The 20,265-nt window shown below is 43.0% G+C and overlaps 1 protein-coding gene across 5 annotated transcripts in view; it reads right to left on the bottom strand.

The window, feature by feature from the left end:
• Positions 1–20,265, bottom strand: part of dacha (dachshund a) — a 589,340-nt gene that overhangs the window by 127,275 nt on the left and 441,800 nt on the right. For 3 of the 5 annotated variants that reach the window (XM_072505220.1, XM_072505219.1, XM_072505217.1), the window contains one exon: positions 16,531–16,741. The exons of 1 other annotated variant lie outside the window; for it this stretch is intronic. In XM_072505220.1, the coding sequence (XP_072361321.1) occupies positions 16,531–16,741 (211 nt within the window). The remainder of the gene's footprint in view (positions 1–16,530; positions 16,742–20,265) is intronic. One more of the 5 variants, XM_072505218.1, reaches the window with a different exon arrangement.

Here is a 20,265-nt window from a genome sequence, read left to right on the forward strand (position 1 = left end):
TCATCACATAGGCTGACTTATTCTCATTTGCATTGATATCAGTCGAAATGAAGATTGAGCAGTTGCTATGATGGAAGGGCTTTATCAGTTTATTGTCTAAGCATTGAAGATGACATTCACTCCTATATTGGATGTAGTTGTGTGTGATCTTCCTGTAAATGATACATTTAGTGCACACTGCCTGTTGTCACACTTGAGAAGTTGCAGCTCGTGAATTGCACTATTGTGAATGCAGATTTTGTACAACTGATTGGCTCACAATTTGTATTCATCGAGTAGCAACACATTATGAAGGAAGAGGTTGAAAACGTGAATCAAAAGGCACGGTAGCACAGTGGTTAGCACCGTTGCCTCACAGCACCAGGGTCCCAGGTTCGACTCAGGCTTGGGTCACTGTGTGTGCGGAGTTTGCACGTTCTTCCCGTGTCTGTGTGGGTTTCCTCCGGGTGCACCGGCTTCCTCCCACAAGTCCCTGAAAGACGTGCTGTTAGGTGAATTGGACATTCTGAATTCTCCCTCAGTGTACCCGAACAGGTGCCGGAATGTGGCGACTAGGGGCTTTTCACAGTAACTTCATTGCAGTGTTAATGTAAGCCTACTTGTGACAATAAAGATTATTATTATTATAAACATGGGAAAAGCAGATAAGTAAATGTTCAATGAAAACCTACTGAGGGGATGTGAAACAATGCATTAATCATGAAGAGTCAGTAAAATCTGGGCATAAGGCGTGTACCAAAATAGATATTATCTCATGAAGTTAATATAATTCTTAAACTTGCCTGAACTGTAGTACTTCTGAGTTCACCTTGTATATCTATTGGAGAATCTTGAGGCTTCTAATCATGCAGGTTCCCAGAATCTTCCTGCTGAGCTGAAATGGTTTAGGGGAAGGCGGATATTCAAATGCCAATGGGTTTGGGACCCGGTGTGGGCGCGATTTCAAAATCACAGTCCTGATGACCGTCTCAGCATCCCTGCCTCTGGAAGGATTTGGGATTTTCAAAGGATCAGAGTGGGGAGGGGAAGGAATGGGAAACCCGCTCGCACCAATTAACGGCCCATTTGGCTCTTTAAGCTTGTTAAGGGGCCTGTCTCGTTGTCAATGTTCGGCGAACCCAAACAGTTTGTGCACCTGTTTTTCTCAGCTCTCGGGTTCATCGCAGGGACATGGGAAAGTTCATTGGCACATGTGGAAATCTGACATTCGAGGGCCCGTCGAGCACCACGTCCAGCGCTGCACCCTTTCTTTATTTGCATGATCACTATAGTATAACGGGTTAATAGTGATTGTGCCAATAGCTAGAGTGCATCAACAATGAAGTCACATCACGTGCAACTGGAACGTGAGGGATGAAGGTTCTAATGGAGTTCAGTCTCTGTAAATATTTTAATAGTTAATAAATGTTCTTTAGTTTGCAACCTGCATGGTTTTCAGCACCCTTTTATCCAAGGCACACAGAGCCGGGTTGTGCTAATAATACATGGTCACAGTCATCTGCAAACCGTTTATGAAGGATTAAAGGCAGGAAAAGTATTGGCCCGGCAGAACTCATTCGAGAAACGCCCACAGCAGCAATGGATCGACTAATCGCTACTGCAGTCCCACAACGGCCAATTGGAAGTGCCCAAAGCCATGGAGAAATTGTTACTTCTGCCCGAACCCCTGAACCGCTCGGCACTGGAGAAACTAGCATGTTGGTTCAGTCAATAACAGATTAACTCTAGACTTTCTCAGAAACCAGGTAAGGATCAGGTCAGTGTCCTCGTTTATGCAATTGGCAGCTGTGCCAATGACATTCTAAGAAGAATTGAGGAAGCAACTGCGAAATATGAAGAGGTCATTAAGGCCTTCAGTTCCTACCTTAGCCTACAGCGCTATATTATAATAGACCAGTAAAATCCACCTAACGCAGCCAGGAATGTGGAGAAAGTCTTAATTATTTTATAAACGACCTGCATTGCTTAGCGAATAAATGTGAATATGGGACATTGAGGGAGGAGTTCAGAAGAGACCACACTGTAGTGAGGGTGATATGTAAAGAATTGTCAGGTTCCTTACAACTCAGAAAAGATCTCACTTTGTCCAAAGCAGTACAGTTAGCCTAGCAGGTTGAACTTTGCAAGCAAATTAGGCTATTTATCTGGGGTGATGAGGAGCCTTCCTGGGAGATTAGACCACTGACTTGGTCCAAATCATGAACCGTGGGGCTATCAGAATGCCTGCAAGACAATAGAGCCAGAATGAAGAGGGTACAGTCAGCACCATTGTTCCACGTCCACATTGTGGATAGAGAAAACATCATTTTTTTTTTTTTTTAATTTTATTAAAGGTTTTCATAAAATATCAATAACAAAATGAGAAAGAAAAAAGAACCCAACAGGGTTAAGTACAAAACACAATCTAAAAAAGCAACCCCCCCAAACCTCCCCCCCCCCGTACCTAAATAATAAATTAACATTAACACCCCGACTTAAGACAACAGGTGTATACACCCCCTCAGACCCTTCCAGTGTAAATAACATAAACAAAAATAAAGTAAACCCCCCACCCCCCGAGCTGCTGCTGCCATTGACCAATGTCTAGCGTTCTGCCAGAAAGTCTAAGAACTGTTGCCACCGCCTAAAGAACTCTTGTTGAGAAAACCCCATTGACACGAACCTGGCCCAGCCATCAATGCCGAGTGCCGCACCTGACGCAAGAGGAGCCATTTTAAAATAGTTTAATGCAGCAGCAAGAAACTTACATCTCCAAGTCAAAGTTTAAAGATAAACTATTCAAATCTGCAAGTGTCCAGGAAGACTATTTAAATCTGCAAGTGTCCAGGAAATAACTGATCCCGAAGAACAGGGTCTTCATGGGTGAAATGGCAGGGCCACAAGATTATATCTGGTATGCAGGTATCATAGTCAATGGCCACATTGCCAATTTCTAGTTGGACACTATCAGTACCTGATATGGGTACATTATGTTGCAGTGGTGGTGGCTAAATGAGGAGATCTTGAGGCTTGTGTGTTTAAACATAAGCATCTTTATTGGTAGCTTTAACTATATACAGTTCCAAGTATGGTCCTTAATGGTGTTGCTCACCATGCAGGCTAGCTGCTTACAGAGTGTTCTCAACTGATCTCTGACCATGTACATCACACTGTGGCTGGTGCTACTCTCCAGTCGCATGTTAACCCTTGCTCTGCTGAGCACCTTACATTATAATGCATCAGGCTCTCATCATCACAGACACGGCTGCAGAAGTATCCATTTTGTCTGATACAATACCTTGGCTGAAGACGGAATTTCTCCAGCCGTCTACCATTCAATTTCACTGTGCAGGAGGTATTCCACTCGAAGAATGGTTAATGCTACATTGCATTATGGTGGTATGGCACTTACTGATGCTCTATACCTCATTCCTAATCAACTTTTTTCTTTGTTGAGTACACAAGTTTGTATAGCTTTGCATCTTCTTTAATCACCAGTTGCAGAAGAACTTCAAGTTGACCCAGAACGTCATGACTCAGTCCTCAAAGATAAAACTCCATCCCTACAACCATTGTAGGTGATGACTACAATAGCCAGAAACCGAGGGGAATCAGCATACTATTGAACAAAGTGATAAAGATGCAAATCCATCTTTTCAATCTGCTGAAGACACCAGTGACATGCAGGAATGAAATGATGCAGTAACTCTGGTACGATGAAGAACTGAGACCAGACGTTCTTACTGTAGCCACTGTTACTGTTGTGGAACAAATCCCTGCTCTCATAAATCTGGAGATTGAAGAAATACAGAGGTATTTGCTACAGATCTTACCGGCACCATGGGTAAAATGGAAGTGTAATTTCTCTGCCTCAGCATGTCGCTTGCACTCTCGTTGCTTGTGACTCCATACATTCTGATGAAATTCCAGATACATTCATGCCCACTGAGGAGCAAACTCACACTGAAGAGAGTGTGCCAGCGGAACCACTATCCACAGATAAAGAAATTCCTAAAGTGTTAGCAGGACAACCATCATTTCTCGTCGGAATATTCTTCATCCTTCTCGACATCGGATTCATTCAAGGATGAGGCATTACATAATACTTTGTGCATTTCAGCGGTAGAAGTGTGTAGACTCTCTACAGCTGTACAAATCTGCGCAGCAGCTGAACGAGTGTCATTCTTTCAAGTAAGAGCAGCCAGCAGTCCAACCTTACCGCCAAAGTTTAAAGAAGAACAAGGGATGGAGAAAAAAACAAAATGAAAGGAAAATCTCTATTCATCACCTTTATGCTGCAGACCAGAAGCAGAAATCTGTCTGTGGAGATCCGTGTCTTCCCAATAAGAAGCTTCTGGAGAGCATGCATCCTACAGCAGCTCAAAGGAAGCTGAGAACACAGTCAGAGACTGAAGGCACCGGCATAAGAGACTGTGTGGGGTGGGGGGAGTAGGACGTGTAAAGCTAATGTTAATTAGTAGAACAGAAAACTTGGGGAGGTGTAGTATAAAGGGTTAAGAGCTATTATGCTAATAGCTGGAGTGTATCATCAATTATGTCACATCGCATGTTCCTAGAAGCCGAGGGAAGAAGATTCAAATGGAGTCCTGCTAAAGTCCATCTCTGTGAATATCTTAATAGTCAATGAATGATTACCAGTTTGCAGCTCTGCTCCATCCAAGGCACAGAAGAGTTTGGTCAGAATAATATTTGTCACTTGTCTGTTCGAGCTCCAGGATTTCTGATGACCTCCCTGCTATATCTGGTAAGGCAGCAACAGGCTGCAAATAGCTACCACTTGTCTTTGCTTCTGACACCAGGCAGGCAGCTCCTACCTCCTGGAGGTGCTCGGCACCTTTAACTGGGCACTGAGCCCACCTCCAGTCCAATTAGACAATTTGAATTTAGAAGTAGCGTCGCAAGAGCGACACTGTTGAAGAGCAGGGTCGGGGCCTGGTTTTCTTTACATTGAAAACTCAGCCCTAGCTCACAGGCTACCTCACCTGGTAAGCACCTGTCTCTACAGCTTCTATAATTGTTTACAATTGACAGCAAGACTCGGTGTTCACAGAATATGTGTGGATGTGCTGTTGGTAAGGCCAGTCCCTCCTGCACTCTGGTCTTTCAATTGATAACTGTTGGGAAAATAAATGGAATTATTACTTTTGCGACTATTTCCATATAATACATCGTATAGGATAAAGCATGAACCTCCAATCACCATTCTCCTCAGTACTGTGCCTGTCTAGATTATATACCCAAGCATCCAGCATGAGACTCAAATTGAGTGCTACCACTCAGCCAAGGCTAATACCTATCTACCAATGTCTGCCAGCTGTATTTGTAATGGGATTATGGGATGAAGTGGCTCTTTTTTTAACACCTCTCTCTAGTGGGCTGGGCTAGATTTGTATAGATTTGTACCAGAACGATAGTCAGTCCCAAACAGACAGACATTTAAAAAGCTCACCTCGCAGAGATAACACACTGGGGCAGGCTGAACAAAGCTGACGGTCAGGTTCCACCTTGATGAAGGAAGTTCCACCCTCGAGAGCTGAAAGATTGGTTGGAAGCTCGAGCAGTCCCAGCAGCATCAGAACACCGCAGTCAGCACTGCTGAGACTGCAAGGAGGCCCTAGGAAAAAGAGCGATGGTGACCTGAGACAGGTTAGTCCTGGGCTTTTAAAGTGGGGAGGGATTAGAGAGTCTTGAGAGAGAGGGGAGTGGGTGCTGGGGCCACTGGGGTTTGGAAGGCAGGAAGGGCGAGGAAGGGGGTGCAACATCTTGCAGGGGGTGCCCTCCTTACACCCCTGATTGATATGGCTCCCCTTTCCATCCCACTTTTTCTAAGAAGCCATCTCAAAAATGCACTTTGTACTCTGACTCACCTGCCAGTTCCCATTGTTTTAGTACTCTTTAGTACATTAGCCCAGTACTCTGTCTTCCTGTTATTCCTTCCAAAATGAATCACCTCACACTTTTCTGCATTAAATTCCATTTGCCACCTGTCAGCCCAGCGCTGCAGCTTATCTATGTCCCTCTGTAACTTGTAACATCCTTCCACACTGTCCACAACTCCACTGACTTTAGTGTCATCTGCAAATTTACTCACCCATCCTTCTACACCTTCCTCCAGGTCATTTATAAAAATGACAAACAGCAGAGGCCTCAATACAGATCCTTGTGGTACACCATTAGTAACTGGACTCCAGTCTGAACATTTCCCATCAACCACCACCTTTGTCTTCTTCCAGCTAGCCAATTTCTGATCCAAACTGCTAAATCACCCTGAATCCCATGCCTCCGTATTTTCTGCAGTAGCCTACCGTGGGGAACCTTATCAAACGCTTTACTGAAATCCATATACACCACATCAACTGCTTTACCCTCATCCACCTGTTTGGTCACCTTCTCAAAGAACTCAATAAGGTTTGTGAGGCACGACCTACCCTTCACAAAACCGTGTTGAATATCTCTAATCAAATTATTCCTTTCCAGGTGGTTATACATCCTATCTCTTATAAACCTTTCCAAGATTTTGCCCACAACAGAAGTAAGGCTCATTGGTCTATAGTTACCGGGGTTGTCTCTACTCCCCTTCTTGAACAAGGGGACAACATTTGCTATCCTCCAGTCTTCTGGCACTATTCCTGTAGACAAAGATGACTTAAAGATCAAAGCCAAAGGCTCAGCAATTTCCTCCCTAGCTTCCCAGAGAATCCTAGGATAAGTCCCATCCGGCCCAGGGGACTTATCTATTTTCACACTTTCCAGAATTGCGAACACCTTATGAACCTCAAGCCCTTCTAGTCTGGTAGCCTGAATCTCAGTATTCTCCTCGACAACATTGTCTTTTTCCTGTCTGAATACCGACGAAAAATATTAATTTAGCACCTCTCCTATCTCCTCGGACTCCAAGCACAACTTCCCGCTACTATACTTGACTGGCCCTACTCTTACCCGAGTCATTCATTTATTCCTGACATATCAATAGAAAGCTTTAGGGGTATCCTTGATCCTACCTGCCAAAGACTTCTCATGTCCCCTCCTGGCTCTTCTTAGCTCTCTCTTTAGGTCCTTCCAAGCTAACTTGTAACTCGAGCGCCCTAACTGAACCTTCGTGTCTCATCTTTACATAAGCCTCCTTCTTCCTCTTGACAAGTGTTTCGACTGCTTTAGTAAACCACGGTTCCCTTGCTCGACCACTTCGTCCCTGCCAGACAGGTACATACTTATCAAGGATAAGTAGCTGTTCCTTGAACAAGTTCCACATTTCCATTGTGCCCATCCCCTGCAGTTTTCCTCTCCATCCGATGCACCCTAAGTCTTGCCTCATCACATCATAATTGCCTTTCCCCCAGATATAACTCTTGCCCTGCGGTATATACTTATCCCTTTCCATCACTAAAGTAAACGTAATGGAATTGTGGTCACTATCACCAAAGTGGTCACCTCCCTCCAAATCTAACACCTGTCCTGATTCATTACCCAGTACCAAATCCAATATGGCCTCGCCTCTCATTGGCCTATCTACATACTGTGTCAGGAAACCCTCCTGCACACATTGGACCAAAACAGACCCATCTAAAGTACTCGAACTCTAGCGTTTCCAGTCAATATTTGGAAAGTTAAAGTCCCCCATAACAACTACCCTGTTGCTTTCGCTCCTATCCAGAATCATCTTTGCAATCCTTTCCTCTACATCTCTGGAACTTTCCGGAGGCCTATAGAAAACCCCTAACAGGATGACCTCTCCTTTCCTGTTTCTAACCTCAGCCCATACTACCTCAGTAGACGAGTCCTCATCAAACGTCCTTTCTGCCACCGTAATACTGTCCTTGACTAACAATGCCACCCTTCCCCCTCTTTTACCACCTTCCCTGAGCTTACTGAAATATCTAAACCCCGGCACCTGCAACAACCATTCCTGTCCCTGCTCTATCCATGTCTCCGAAATGGCCACAACATCGAAGTCCCAGGTACCAACCCATGCCGCAAGTTCACCCACCTTAATCCGGATGCTCCTGGCATTGAAGAAGACACACTTTAAACCACCTTCCTGCCTGCCGGTACACTCCTGCAACTTTGAAACCTTACTCATGACCTCACTACTCTCAACCTCCTGTATACTGGAGCTACAATTGAGGTTCGCAAGCCCCTGCTGAATTAGTTAAACCCTCCCGAAGAGCATTAGCAAATTTTCCCCCCAGGATATTGGTACCCCTCTGGTCCAGGTGTAGACCATCCCGTTTGTAGAGGTCCCACCGACCCCAGAATGAGCCCCAATTATCCAGAAATCTGAAACCCTCCCTCCTGCACCATCCCTGTAGCCACGTGTTCAACTCCTCTCTCTCCCTATTCCTCGTCTCGCTTTCACGTGGCACGGGTAACAACCCAGAGATAATAACTCTGTTTGTCCTAGATCTAAGTTTCCACCCTAGCTCCCTGAATTCCTGCATTACGTCCCTATCCCTTTTCCTACTTATGTCGTTGGTACCTATGTGGACCACGACTTGGGGCTGCTCCCCCTCCAGGATCCCGAAAACATGATCCTAGACATCATACACCCTGGAACCTGGGAGGAATAGGTCGGATAGGCGGGTAGGTGATGGGTTGGGCACCCAACATATTTTACATGCCCCCCACCCCGCCACTGAATTCCCTGCTGTTCAGAAAACAAAGGTAGTTTTACAGGATGTTTGTTGTATTGTAAACATTAGAAATAAGGTATGGCTTTAAGGGAGTTTAGGTTAATGTCTCTTGTCCAGAAGGATAAAAGCTCTAGTTGAATTCATGCTGGACAAAGGCATTTGTATGTGCGGCGGTTGGCTTCAATTCCAACTATTATTCCAATATTCTTCGAGAGGATTACAGTGGGTAAAGAATAAGTAGTAGTAGCAGGGTTGCTTAAGGGAGGAAGGCTTTCTGTTCTGAGTTTAGCTGAATTTGTCGGCAGCTAGAGACAGGACACTGGAGAGTGAACAGCTTTCAACTCTTCCAGGAGTAGCTGGACAGGAAAAGAGAGTTGCAAAGATGCAGGGTTCCTAAGAAACAAGTTATTACCTAGATAACCAGGGAATTGGGACAGAAAGAATGTCTTCAGATGACTGAAGTTAAGAGAACAGAGACCAAGGTATGGTTCAGAAGAATTTAAGGAAAAGTAAACAAAGTGTTCTGAGTTGAAGAGACAAATGCAGTAACCAGATTTCAAGTTGTAGAGCAGACTTAAAAGGTAACTCAAATATCTGCTGCCATTTTAATATACTCTTGAGAAGCAACAGTTAAAGTAATTGTGAACAAAGTATACAGCAGTCAAGACATTAATCCTAAAGGGGTTGGTGTAAAACCTGGACTGAATTCACTGTTAAAAGTGGACTGGAACGTTTGTTTAAACGTGTCATTTGGAAAATCTTGACTGGATTTCTGAATGTAAACCGCTTATAGAAAGCATTATTGTGAAAAAATATTTTAGAGCGTAGTTTTGTTTGGGAGTGGAGTTTGGAAATTCACACGTGACAATCATCTGGGGGGGGAATCATATCATAGATTATCAAAGAATTTACAGTGCAGAAGGAGGCCATTCGGCCCATCGAGTCTGCACCGGCTCTTAGAAAGAGCACCCTACCCAAGGTCAACACCTCCACCCTATCCCCATAACCCAGTAACCCCACCCAACACTAAGGGCAATTTTGGACACTAAGGGCAATTTATCATGGCCAATCCACCTAACCTGCACATCTTTGGACTGTGGGAGGAAACCGGAGCACCCGGAGGAAACCCACGCACACACGGGGAGGATATGCAGACTCCGCACAGACAGTGACCCAAGCCGGAATCGAACCTGGGACCCTGGAGCTGTGAAGCAATTGTGCTATCCACAATGCTACCGTGCTGCCCTTCGGAATTGGAAGAGAAATCCACAGACAGGAGCTTGGGATCAGAGCGGAGTGTGTGTATTTGACCTCAGCCAATTTATGTGTTTGAAGGAATGTTGTGTTACAGAGACCGTTGTAGTTTAAGATATGCTTTGTATTCCATGTTAATCTTAAAATCTGTTATAATTGTGAATCTTAGGGTGAGTAAAGGAGTATTGTATTATAATCCAATTTTTCCATGTTTAATGTATTTTCCTTGTTAAATCTAATTAGCGCTCCTGTGACTCTGTTCCTTCATGTTTTGGGGCAGCACGGTAGCACAGTGGTTAGCACTGTGGCTTCACAGCGCCAGTGTCCCAGGTTCGATTCCCGGCTTAGGTCACTGTCTTTGCGGAGTCTGCACGTTCTCCCTGTGTGTTTCCTCCGGGCGCTCCAGTTTCCTCCCACTAGTTCCATAAGACGTGCTGTTAGGTAATTTGGACATTCTGTATTCTCCCTCCCTGTACCCGAACAGGTGCTGGAATGTGGCGGCTAGGGGCTTTTCACAGTAACTTCATTGCAATGTAAGCCTATTTGTGACAATAAAGATTATTATTATTATAAAAATAAAGTCACGGTCTTTTTAAGCCAGAATTCCTTTCTGGAATCTTCCCATCCGGTTAAAGCATCAACTGCGATCGTAGAACTGCTCAACCCAAGGTTCCTTTCCTCTGAAAATTCAATGCCATTCATCTCACCTTTAGCCTTTTATTTACTCTGTCTCCCCATCAACACAGTCGGGAGGAGGCCAGGAGCATCTGAACCCCAATTAATTTTCCTTTCTAGTTTCCCTCAAGAGGCAATTTTCTTTCAAAGATCAGTTTGTGTTTTTTTTCCAAGTAAGTAAAATTAGAACTAGGAAATAAACTGCTTGCTCTTCGCATTTCATTCGGAGAAATGTTGTCCTTTCTTGCCTTCAGTTTTAGACAGATGAGAATTTAATTTTGTTTAATTCTGAACTAACATCGAATGAAGAAGAATCTGTTTATCATTCTCTCTATTTCTCTGTCCGAGAGTGCGGTATCTAGCCCTTTCTCACTGCCTATTCTCTCTGATCTCGGTTGTTCATCTCTCCATTTTTTCACTTCTCCCAACTTGACACCATTTCTGAAGTGTGTCCTCAGATGTGCAATCATTCACTGCCATGAGCCCCACTGCTGCCACATGCAAATAATGTAACCTTTACCTCCCAGCTATTGAAATGTGTCCTCTATTTTTCAAAATTATTTCAAGAGCTACCAACTTGATATTGTGAGGAGCTCAAGAAAAACATTTCACCGAAACAAATAAACAATGAAAATCCCAAGGTTTTGAACAAGCTGCAGCCTTCAATATTAACTTTAATGAAGATATCAAAAGATAATTGAATTGAAAATTTAATCAGGTTCTTGCAAAATATATTTTTTTAATTGAATTTTGCTTAAATAATTTATTTTGAACTTTAGAAATGATAGTTACTAACAGAAGAAAATAGTGAATAAGGAAAAAAAACCTACCAAAAGATGGGCATCGCAATTTAGATGGGGGGAAATAATGAAACAAAGGGCGATAATCTTCCCAGATATTGGCAAACCTCATCTTCGTCGCCATATGGTCTGATCTACCAAACTGCGAGTTGCAGAATGAGCCTCATGGTATGTTATTTAAGCTGCACTGTGTGACCCACACTGACATCATCAGCCGCCTCCTCAGTGAGTAGCCCTTGCCCGAGGAACCAACCGTGCAGCTTCTGTGGACCCTGAAACGTGTTATGGATCTGACAGCAGCTAAGATTGTCGGAGTTGTGCACACTCCCTGGGAATCGAGCACACACCTGGAGGATGAATTTGATTTGGTCACAGACCAGCTGAACATCAGCAAGTGAAATCCTTTACAGTTCACATCATTCAAAGCTTAATGCTTGGAGATCTAAGTGCCACATGAGTGCAGTCGATGGCACCCTGCAACCGTGGAAAGCCAGTTGCACAAAGCCCATCGCTCTTGGATCCTGGCATGCCTGATCCCAGTCGAAATGCATAGAGTTTCACCCCTCTTCCCCCGCCCCCCCCCCCCCAAGTATCCACCAACTAGGCATCTGGCACCGTGTCTTGTTCCTTGTCTTCTCTGAGTCTTCCCCTCAACAACCTACAGTATTCTGCCCAGGTCTCCCCCAAATAGGCCACTGGTACCCTTCCAGTATTACGCTGGTCTTGCTCCAGAGTTACCATGGCCTCGCTCGAGTTAAAGCTGGTAACCTCAAGTCAAAGGCTGATCACCCCCAGTCAGAGCTTGCACTCCCAAGTCAGCCCCCTTAATATGTGGAGCCACCCCTCGAGTGCCGTGCTCACCACCGAACTCTCCTTGGAGGGGTGCTCACAAGAGCCCACCTTCTGAAGTTAGACGTTATTTGCGCCGCTCTAACATCTCGCTGCCATGGATCGATTTTTATTTAAATGTCTGATTATTGGAGTTCTTCAATTTTTTTTACACAAGCCGCATAAAACAAGCAAAAGCGAAAAGTCAGCTACAGGTGTCAAGATACAACGGGTACAATTAAAAACACCAGTCAATACAGTGTCAGGAACAACAAGACAGGATGAACCAGGGACAAAGTCCCCAACAGGTTCTTCCCAAGGATAAATGGCCTGTCATAAATAGGATACAGGCAACAATTGGGGCCTACATCACACCCATTGCTTAAAAACAAAATGACCGAACAAGAAAACAATACCAGAGAACCCCAGTGCTAAGGGGAATTCGGCTAACTCTTACAATGCTATTTAAACTCTGCTCCACACCTAAACCAGAAAGATCAGCCACCCTCAACATCGAGATGGCAAGAGACAAAGACAAATTCAAGGAGGGGACTGGGCACATTAAGATTCACATTAATAACACAGCGTCTACCACAGAATAAGTAAAAAGAGAACGAGAACAAGGGCCAGCAGTGAAAAAAGCGAGCCCCACAACCCTATCTCCTAGCCCCAGGCCCAGGAAAAAACAGAGAATCGAATCACCAACACTGCCCCCAAAAGGGGTGAATGGCAACTGTAGAGTAAAATAACCTGGCTACAGTTGAAGAAACAGAGGAGAAACCCACACCAGGATGGTACGGTTCTGGGAGTAAGGGTCGGCCCGCTCCCCCAGGAATGCAGGACCCACCCCAACCACCGAGGCCATCAAAATAAAAATGATTCAGCTACCCAAAAGCCAACAAAAATCAATATTCGCTTGTCCGTGCCACCAAGGTCCACCTTCCAAAACTACCAGCATTACCCCACAGAAACATCAAGAGTAAGAGGAATATAAGTAATGCCCCTAACACCTCGTTATGTCCAAAGAAAAATTAGGAAGAAGAGCAAAAACTGGCAGACCTAACCCCTCGGATCCACCATATTACAACAAAGCAGACACCGGCCAACCAATCGTCCCGTGGGAAAGTCCAACTCTTAGGAGGAATTTACCAAGGATAAAGACTGGGCCTTACTCCAATTCAACATCTCTCTGTATATGGACCACCCACATTGGGATCCCCACAGCACCTGCAAAGGAGGTGTCAACGCATGAGGACCAACAGGATAATGACTGTGACATTGGGCCTGGCCTAGCCCAGTACTGCCACAAGAATAAAGTCATGAAAGAACTTGCCCCTTGGGCTATCATGGCTCTCCCCCTATCTTTACACCTGTCCAGTCCCATGTGAGGCATGACACCTAAACGAAGAGGAACCCACCCCCCACCCCAGACATAGCACCTACGACCAAAAACAGAGGATACTAAAGCTGACCTCATTCACAAAGGTTCTGACAGTAGAACAACAGTCATGGAGGGAGACCCAACTCAGAATAAATGACAGAATCTACCCCCCCCCCCCTGCCCCCGCCCAAAGGGAAGCTCTACAAACCTCTTTCCTCAACAGGATAAAACATTATCTGCCTGGGCCCAAAGAAGAGTAAGAACAGCCAAAATAGGAAAGGATTAGATCAAACTACGGAGGACCTTCCTCGAACTTAGTGAGGACAAACTAACCTCACCACCCATCCCCTCTACCTCTCACCCAGCTCCGGCTCTGCACGACGAAAGTAAACTTTAAGGATAAATAGGTTCTAAAACAGTGAGCATTCTTTAGGTTCTTCCAAGGATATCAATAATCGGAACAGGAGTTTCATTATTTCCCGCCTGTCAACTCAACCCGGCCTAGGTGATCAACAACCTAAGCTCCCATGGGAGCGATGGTATATGAAATATTCAATAAATACAACTGGATAACAATAAGCCATTACCCACTACGCCCTTTAACTGTTCCACCCTCTACAGACAAAGAGGGGTAAAAATAATAAGGATGAAGGTCAAAAGATAAGAGTCTTTGCTTCAAATGGTGGTTCTTAAGCATGCTTTCCTCACCGCATGCTGGGGGATCAGAGTCTCTGATTTACAGCTGGTAATGGTCTTCCTTACAGAGAGTCATTCATTCAGCACGTTAGAAAATACATTACTGACAGGCAGCAGGCTTTCTGGAGAAACTTTGTTTCTTACCAAGCTGAGCCTTCAGCTCAAGTTCCGCCTTCAGGCCTATATCTTTCCAATGAGACGTTATTTCACATCAAAGCTTGCTTTCAGCTTGTGGTTTGACTTCAGGCCTTTGCAGTCTCAAGACCCAGGCCTGCTGAAGAGAGTGTCAATCCTCACAATGGTCTTATGGAGAGAATTAGTTCGATCTTTTTTAGGGCAAGCTAGTTAAATCCCTCCATCCAGGTTGCAGAATCAAAAGTGAAACCAAACTGCAACCTCATGACTCTGAAAACATTCCAATGGGATCAGATTCAATCACCACCTGTTACTAGCAACAGCACAGCCTTTTGGGCCATTTCATTGGCCATCAGCCAAATAAATCAAACCGAGTCATCACTGATACTAGTTTGCAACCACCAGTCGAAAACATCACTGCTTTCTTCTGTTTGAATTAAAGCTACAGGCTACTGCTTTCTTCTGCTTGAATTAAAGATACAGGCTGCCATAAAGACACTTGTCCATAAGTCATCCATGGATCAAAAATGCAATGACAAAAATAAAAGGGGAAATAACGGAATACACTTGGCAGTCAGTTCTCAAATGCAGCTGCCACGAATCTACGAGTATTAAAGCATTTCATCTTGACTCAATGAAGCTGAAACCAACTATTGATACATGACATTTACCATGCAGTCCAAGAAAGGGCAAAAAAAAAAACTGCACAAGGGTAAAAATAAAGATTGAAAGATGAGCAGAGTTGGGCCTCGCGAAAACACAGCTGCTCCCATGTTTACATCACGTGATCCCCGTGGATGGATTTTTTGACGAGAGGTATGATTCCAGCATATGGGCCAACAAAGAGATGCAACTGCATTATAATCCTGTGCTGGCATTGAGAAACGCGGCCCACCACTGTGGCAGCAAGCTTTTACGTGACTTTGTAGTTCTTACGATAGTTTCCGCTCCTGTCATTGACCCTACCTGATGCTAACTGGAGCAAAAATTCCTGGCCAAAAATGTTATCCAGACAGGAACTCTGTGCATATCTAACACATATATTCAATGGGTTATTGAAATCATGTATAAATAAATGAGGCATCAAAAAAGTCAAATTTTAGTATGAAATGTTTTCTAAGTATTCTAAATTGCTTCAGAAATTGCATTTGTTTCTACTCATTCTGAACTCAGAACAATCATTGTTAATTTAAACAGGTAGCAGTCTTTAAAAGGATTATATATTCAAACTGGAGGAAAATCTCAAATTTTACCACAAAGCAAAATCCAGTAAACACACTTGGTGACGCTTAGCAAAGAAGGAATATTGCAAATATACTAGCGGAAAAAAAATATTGTAAATTTAGATACAATAACAACTTGACTCCACCTTATTACATGCAGATTTTTTTCAATGTATCTTTGGAACTTACCTGCTTTGGTTGAATAAATTATTGGTAAAATCAGTGACTTTACAGTCTCTCTCAAATACGCTTTGCAAATGAATTTCCAAATTCTTTCACAAGAGATTTGTGACCACAATTAAAAATGTGTAGGCTGACTCGCTGTAGCAATGTCGTGGGAGATATGCTTGTGCGTTTGTGTGCCTGTGTACATGTGTGTGTATTTGCAGATTTAATATATTCAGAAAAACATCAATATATTTATTTCCGGATTTTATAATGTTGACTTGTCATTTCCTCGTAATTTACCGTGTAATAAAATGTTATTCATAAACTTTGCAGCAAATACATCAGTTTTATTAATTCACTATCATCATTGATTCGGTCCACTGTGTTCTGGCAATGAAATAAACACACTGTGTGACGTGAGATAGATCTGGATGTCTGTTTTCAAGACAATTGGTCATATCTTCAGGCTCAAGTGATCACTGGAAAATAACAATATTTTTTTGATCCTGGCTCATGCCATCATGTAAGCCCCCACTCAAAGTGACCAGTGCATTGTTGTTGCTATTTCCTCTATGTTCATTAGTTTGGTAATATTTAAGACTGTGCAATAATGCATCCAACCATTAATAATGGACTAAGCAGACTGCAAATATCCGAAATACTTAAGCGGCACAAAAAAGAGCTGGAAGTTTTGGGCTGTGTGTAAAGTTCAGAAAGTTCAATAACAAGAACTTGCTTACATATTCTGTCAGAGGCAATGTCATGCTGGGATGGTGAGCTAGACACACTGCTGCTCTGGTGTGAAGAGGGGTGACTTCCAGGCCGGTGACTGTCTTCAAGGGATGGTGCTGGGGATGGGCTATTATGAACCCGCTCCTGGTGGCAGAACAAAAATTCAAGAGGTTGTCCAAGTAGATGAGTGTAATCTTTACTGGCTTGTAGTGGCATTCCCTACATTCCGAAATACAAGGTTAATTTCATTATTCATTCAAGCTTGTACATACAGTACTTAAATATATTGTTATTACTGATATTACTGTGAAAAATACTGTGGTTCAACATTTAACACTTTCAACATATTTCTATTCAAATACAGGTCAAATCAATACCTGCAAAATATTCTGTTCTTTATTAAATGATCATTTGGGTATTTTCTGCTTACTTACATTTAAATTTAATCAATAAATTATTTACCATTAACTCAATCCCAAAGGCATCAATTTACCTATGACCTTATGAAAGACCTGTATTGAAAAATAATTTACTTATCAGAGTAAAAATTGACTGATCCCATTTTATAATTTAGACATAAAACATACTTGCTCACACTATACTTACAATGTGATTGTCTTATATAGTGAATTATTTCCATTTTCAATACTTTTTGGTCTGTGTAGACTGGATACCAACATGATTAAATCCAAAAACCTACATATTCTGCATGTGCGTTAGGCTAATGTAATGTTTCTGTGAGTGAAATTAAAATTGATCAAGGGGTATTGTTAAGACAGTGATTTGCAAGCTCACGTTGGACTCCCAAAAGGACCAAAATGTGAATGCCAGTCCGAGGTGTCATTCAAACTCTGGTGCCTTCAGTGAGAAAAATTCTGCAGTTTTAGGGAACTTGCAGGATGGACACTTGGATAGCAGTAAAGTGCTCCATTTCAAGAAGAAAACCCACCCCACACAATAGGAACACCTACTCAATTCACCGCGTACCATTTAAGTCCTATGAATGCAACTTTTCATTCAAAATGGCTGAAGGCGAAAAGTAGAGTGGGGAGTTAGGAGGAAAATTGAACTATGTGACAGAGGTACCACGGAAAGCAATTGTGTAGCATGGGTTTCAAACACCACATATGAAACTGTTAGATGAATGTTTCACTGAAAATGGATCTTCATATTATTTGCACAGAGGAAAATGAAGATCTTGTCGAGATAAAGGGAAGGCATTTACAATTTTGTATTACAGCTAAAATAATTCTACAAAGAAAATGGTGTCTTTTGAGAATGGTGTTTTCAAAACATAATCTCGTGAGCAAGCTTTGATTCCTAAAGTTGCTGCAGTCAGCTCCCAGTCAGGCATCATCCAGCTGCAGATGAAGTTAGTCAGAACTGGACTATTTCAAACCCATAACCACATCCTGGGCTTTGAGTGGCTGGAACCTCCTGAGCCACATCAGGAGGAAGCCAATGACTTCCAAGTGTGCGCTACCTCCAAAATGCATGATGCGATTGAGGAAGCCTACAAAAAGGGCAGTTTAAACTTGAAATTAAATACAGAATGGTTATATTAGTCAGAAATAAAACAAGTGTCATTTTTTTAAATGAGGAACCAAAATGAAGGCCCCTACTATACGATTCCATTGAGGCTGAAAATAGTGCAAGGGCAGATGAAGTAAATTTGGAAGTAGTGTTCAGGTGACCTCACCTCAATCATGCACTCTTAAAAACATAAAGGTCACAGGAGGAGCAGAAACCCACAAGCGGTATGAAATCCAACTGTTTGTTGCCCTGGGAGAGAGGGTAAAAAACAGCCATCAATCCAGATCGATAGGGAGGAAGAGAACGAGGAAAGCAAATTCCTGCAACATGGTTGGAGCTTAGGAGAAACGGGAGAGGAAAAATTCAAAGAAATGTTAACCGTAAGAGAGGCAAGGAATATTAGGGCAGAAAGTAAGAAATGGGACACCCAAGTTGAGGTAGAGCTCTCTACACAATAACAAGATTTTAGTTGTACTCTGTCTGAGAGCGCAGAGGGTGCTGGATGAGTTTTCCCTGTTCTGAGACTTGTACTTCATCCTTGGATAAAGGTAAAAGAAGATGAAGAGAAGGCAACAGAGCCCAGTAAGCATATTTAAAATGTATCCTCCATTGCATTCTGTGTGTATTGTTTTTTTCAGAGCTACGCTTGGCATCCAGGCTTTATCTCAACGTAAGCTGAAGGCATTTTAAAAATATTTCAGCCAGAGAAAACGGAATTACCCAGAGTTTTCAGCGATCAAAGGGTTAACTTCAGCTCACAGCAGCTAACTCGGGGATGCAGAAATTTAATTTGGGGTCATATCAGGGTGAAATCAAATCCTAGCCATGTAATAACAAACATAACCAATATTTGTTCATTGTATGCTCCATTTATCACAAATAGTGTTCAGTGAAGAAGTTTCTGCAGGCAATGCACAGCCAACAAAGGGAGAGGTCATGTGTTTCCATTATGACCCTTTTGACCCTCACAGGAAATAGGCCTGTGTTTAGCAGACTGAGCTGACTGGCTATTTGGCACAAATATCCTAAATGGGTATAAAATAAATTAAGGTAGTAAATGGTGTTATTTTAATAAACTAACTGGCCAGTGAGCAGGTGCTAATCCCTGATAGAGTCCCACATTCCAGCAATTTAAATATGGAAATTGTTAATGTATCTATCCTTAAAGGGGTAACACACTAAATATGTAATCATAGCCTACATAGCACTGCATAGCCCCTCCTCCCCCCTCTCTCCCCGGGTACGGGCCAGGACACTGGGAAGCCATGGTGGTTATGAAACTTAAAATCCAAGAGCCAACAGAGTGGGCAGATGGAACCTCGAGCAGTGCTGTGTTGTTCCACACCCCTCCCCCTCCCCCTTTCCCGGACTTTGTCTAAATGTTACCCTCAAATTCTGGAATAGGGCTGAAGTGGTGAGTGTGCTGGCAACTGAGCCAAGACAATACAAATCGCTACTCCAATGGTTCAGCCCTTTAAACCAGTGAGTAATTGTGTCTCAGACGCAGTTACACTCGGGCCCAATGCTGAGCTGCCCAATTGTGGGGCTACTGCAATTGACCTCAGCAGTCCTTGTTTAGAAAAGGGAAATACTGCCCAGGGATTCTGCTCCTGGTCACAATACAGATATCTGTGTTTGAACATCAGGTGAGGGCGGAATTGAACTCTGCTGTGAACAGTCACCGTCAAATAAGCACTGATATTCACAGCTGAGGTTCATTCCTAAATAACTCCACTTGGATAAGGCAACATTCCAGCTAGGTACCTTCAGACTGTTGGATGTTGGAAAAATTGGAGGAAACAAAATTTTATAAATCGAATCCTGAAATAGAGAAGTGGGACTCTGCATCACAGAATAAAACATCAGGCCCTTGGTGAACATTTAAATATGAGGCTAGGTAACTATTTTAATGCCTTGTTATTTATTTTAAGGCATGAATAGTTTAGGAATTGTGCTTAAGCATGTAACTAAATAAACCTATTATCAGTCAGTGAGCTAATGAGACGACATGCATTCTGTTACTCAAGCCCTACAAGCAGTGCCTCATTAGGTAACTACTATCCTGTGCAAGCCTGTTTTAAATCTGATAAGAAACTATATCATTTGCTAAATAAATCAAGTGACTAATGGTATGACATTAAACCAAGCAATGAGAGTTTAATGATGAAAGTAATCATACACGTGTGAAACTATCTTGCCGTACTGAGGAA

Source organism: Scyliorhinus torazame, chromosome 5, assembly GCF_047496885.1.
Source record: "Scyliorhinus torazame isolate Kashiwa2021f chromosome 5, sScyTor2.1, whole genome shotgun sequence".
Taxonomy (NCBI): Eukaryota; Metazoa; Chordata; class Chondrichthyes; order Carcharhiniformes; family Scyliorhinidae; genus Scyliorhinus; species Scyliorhinus torazame.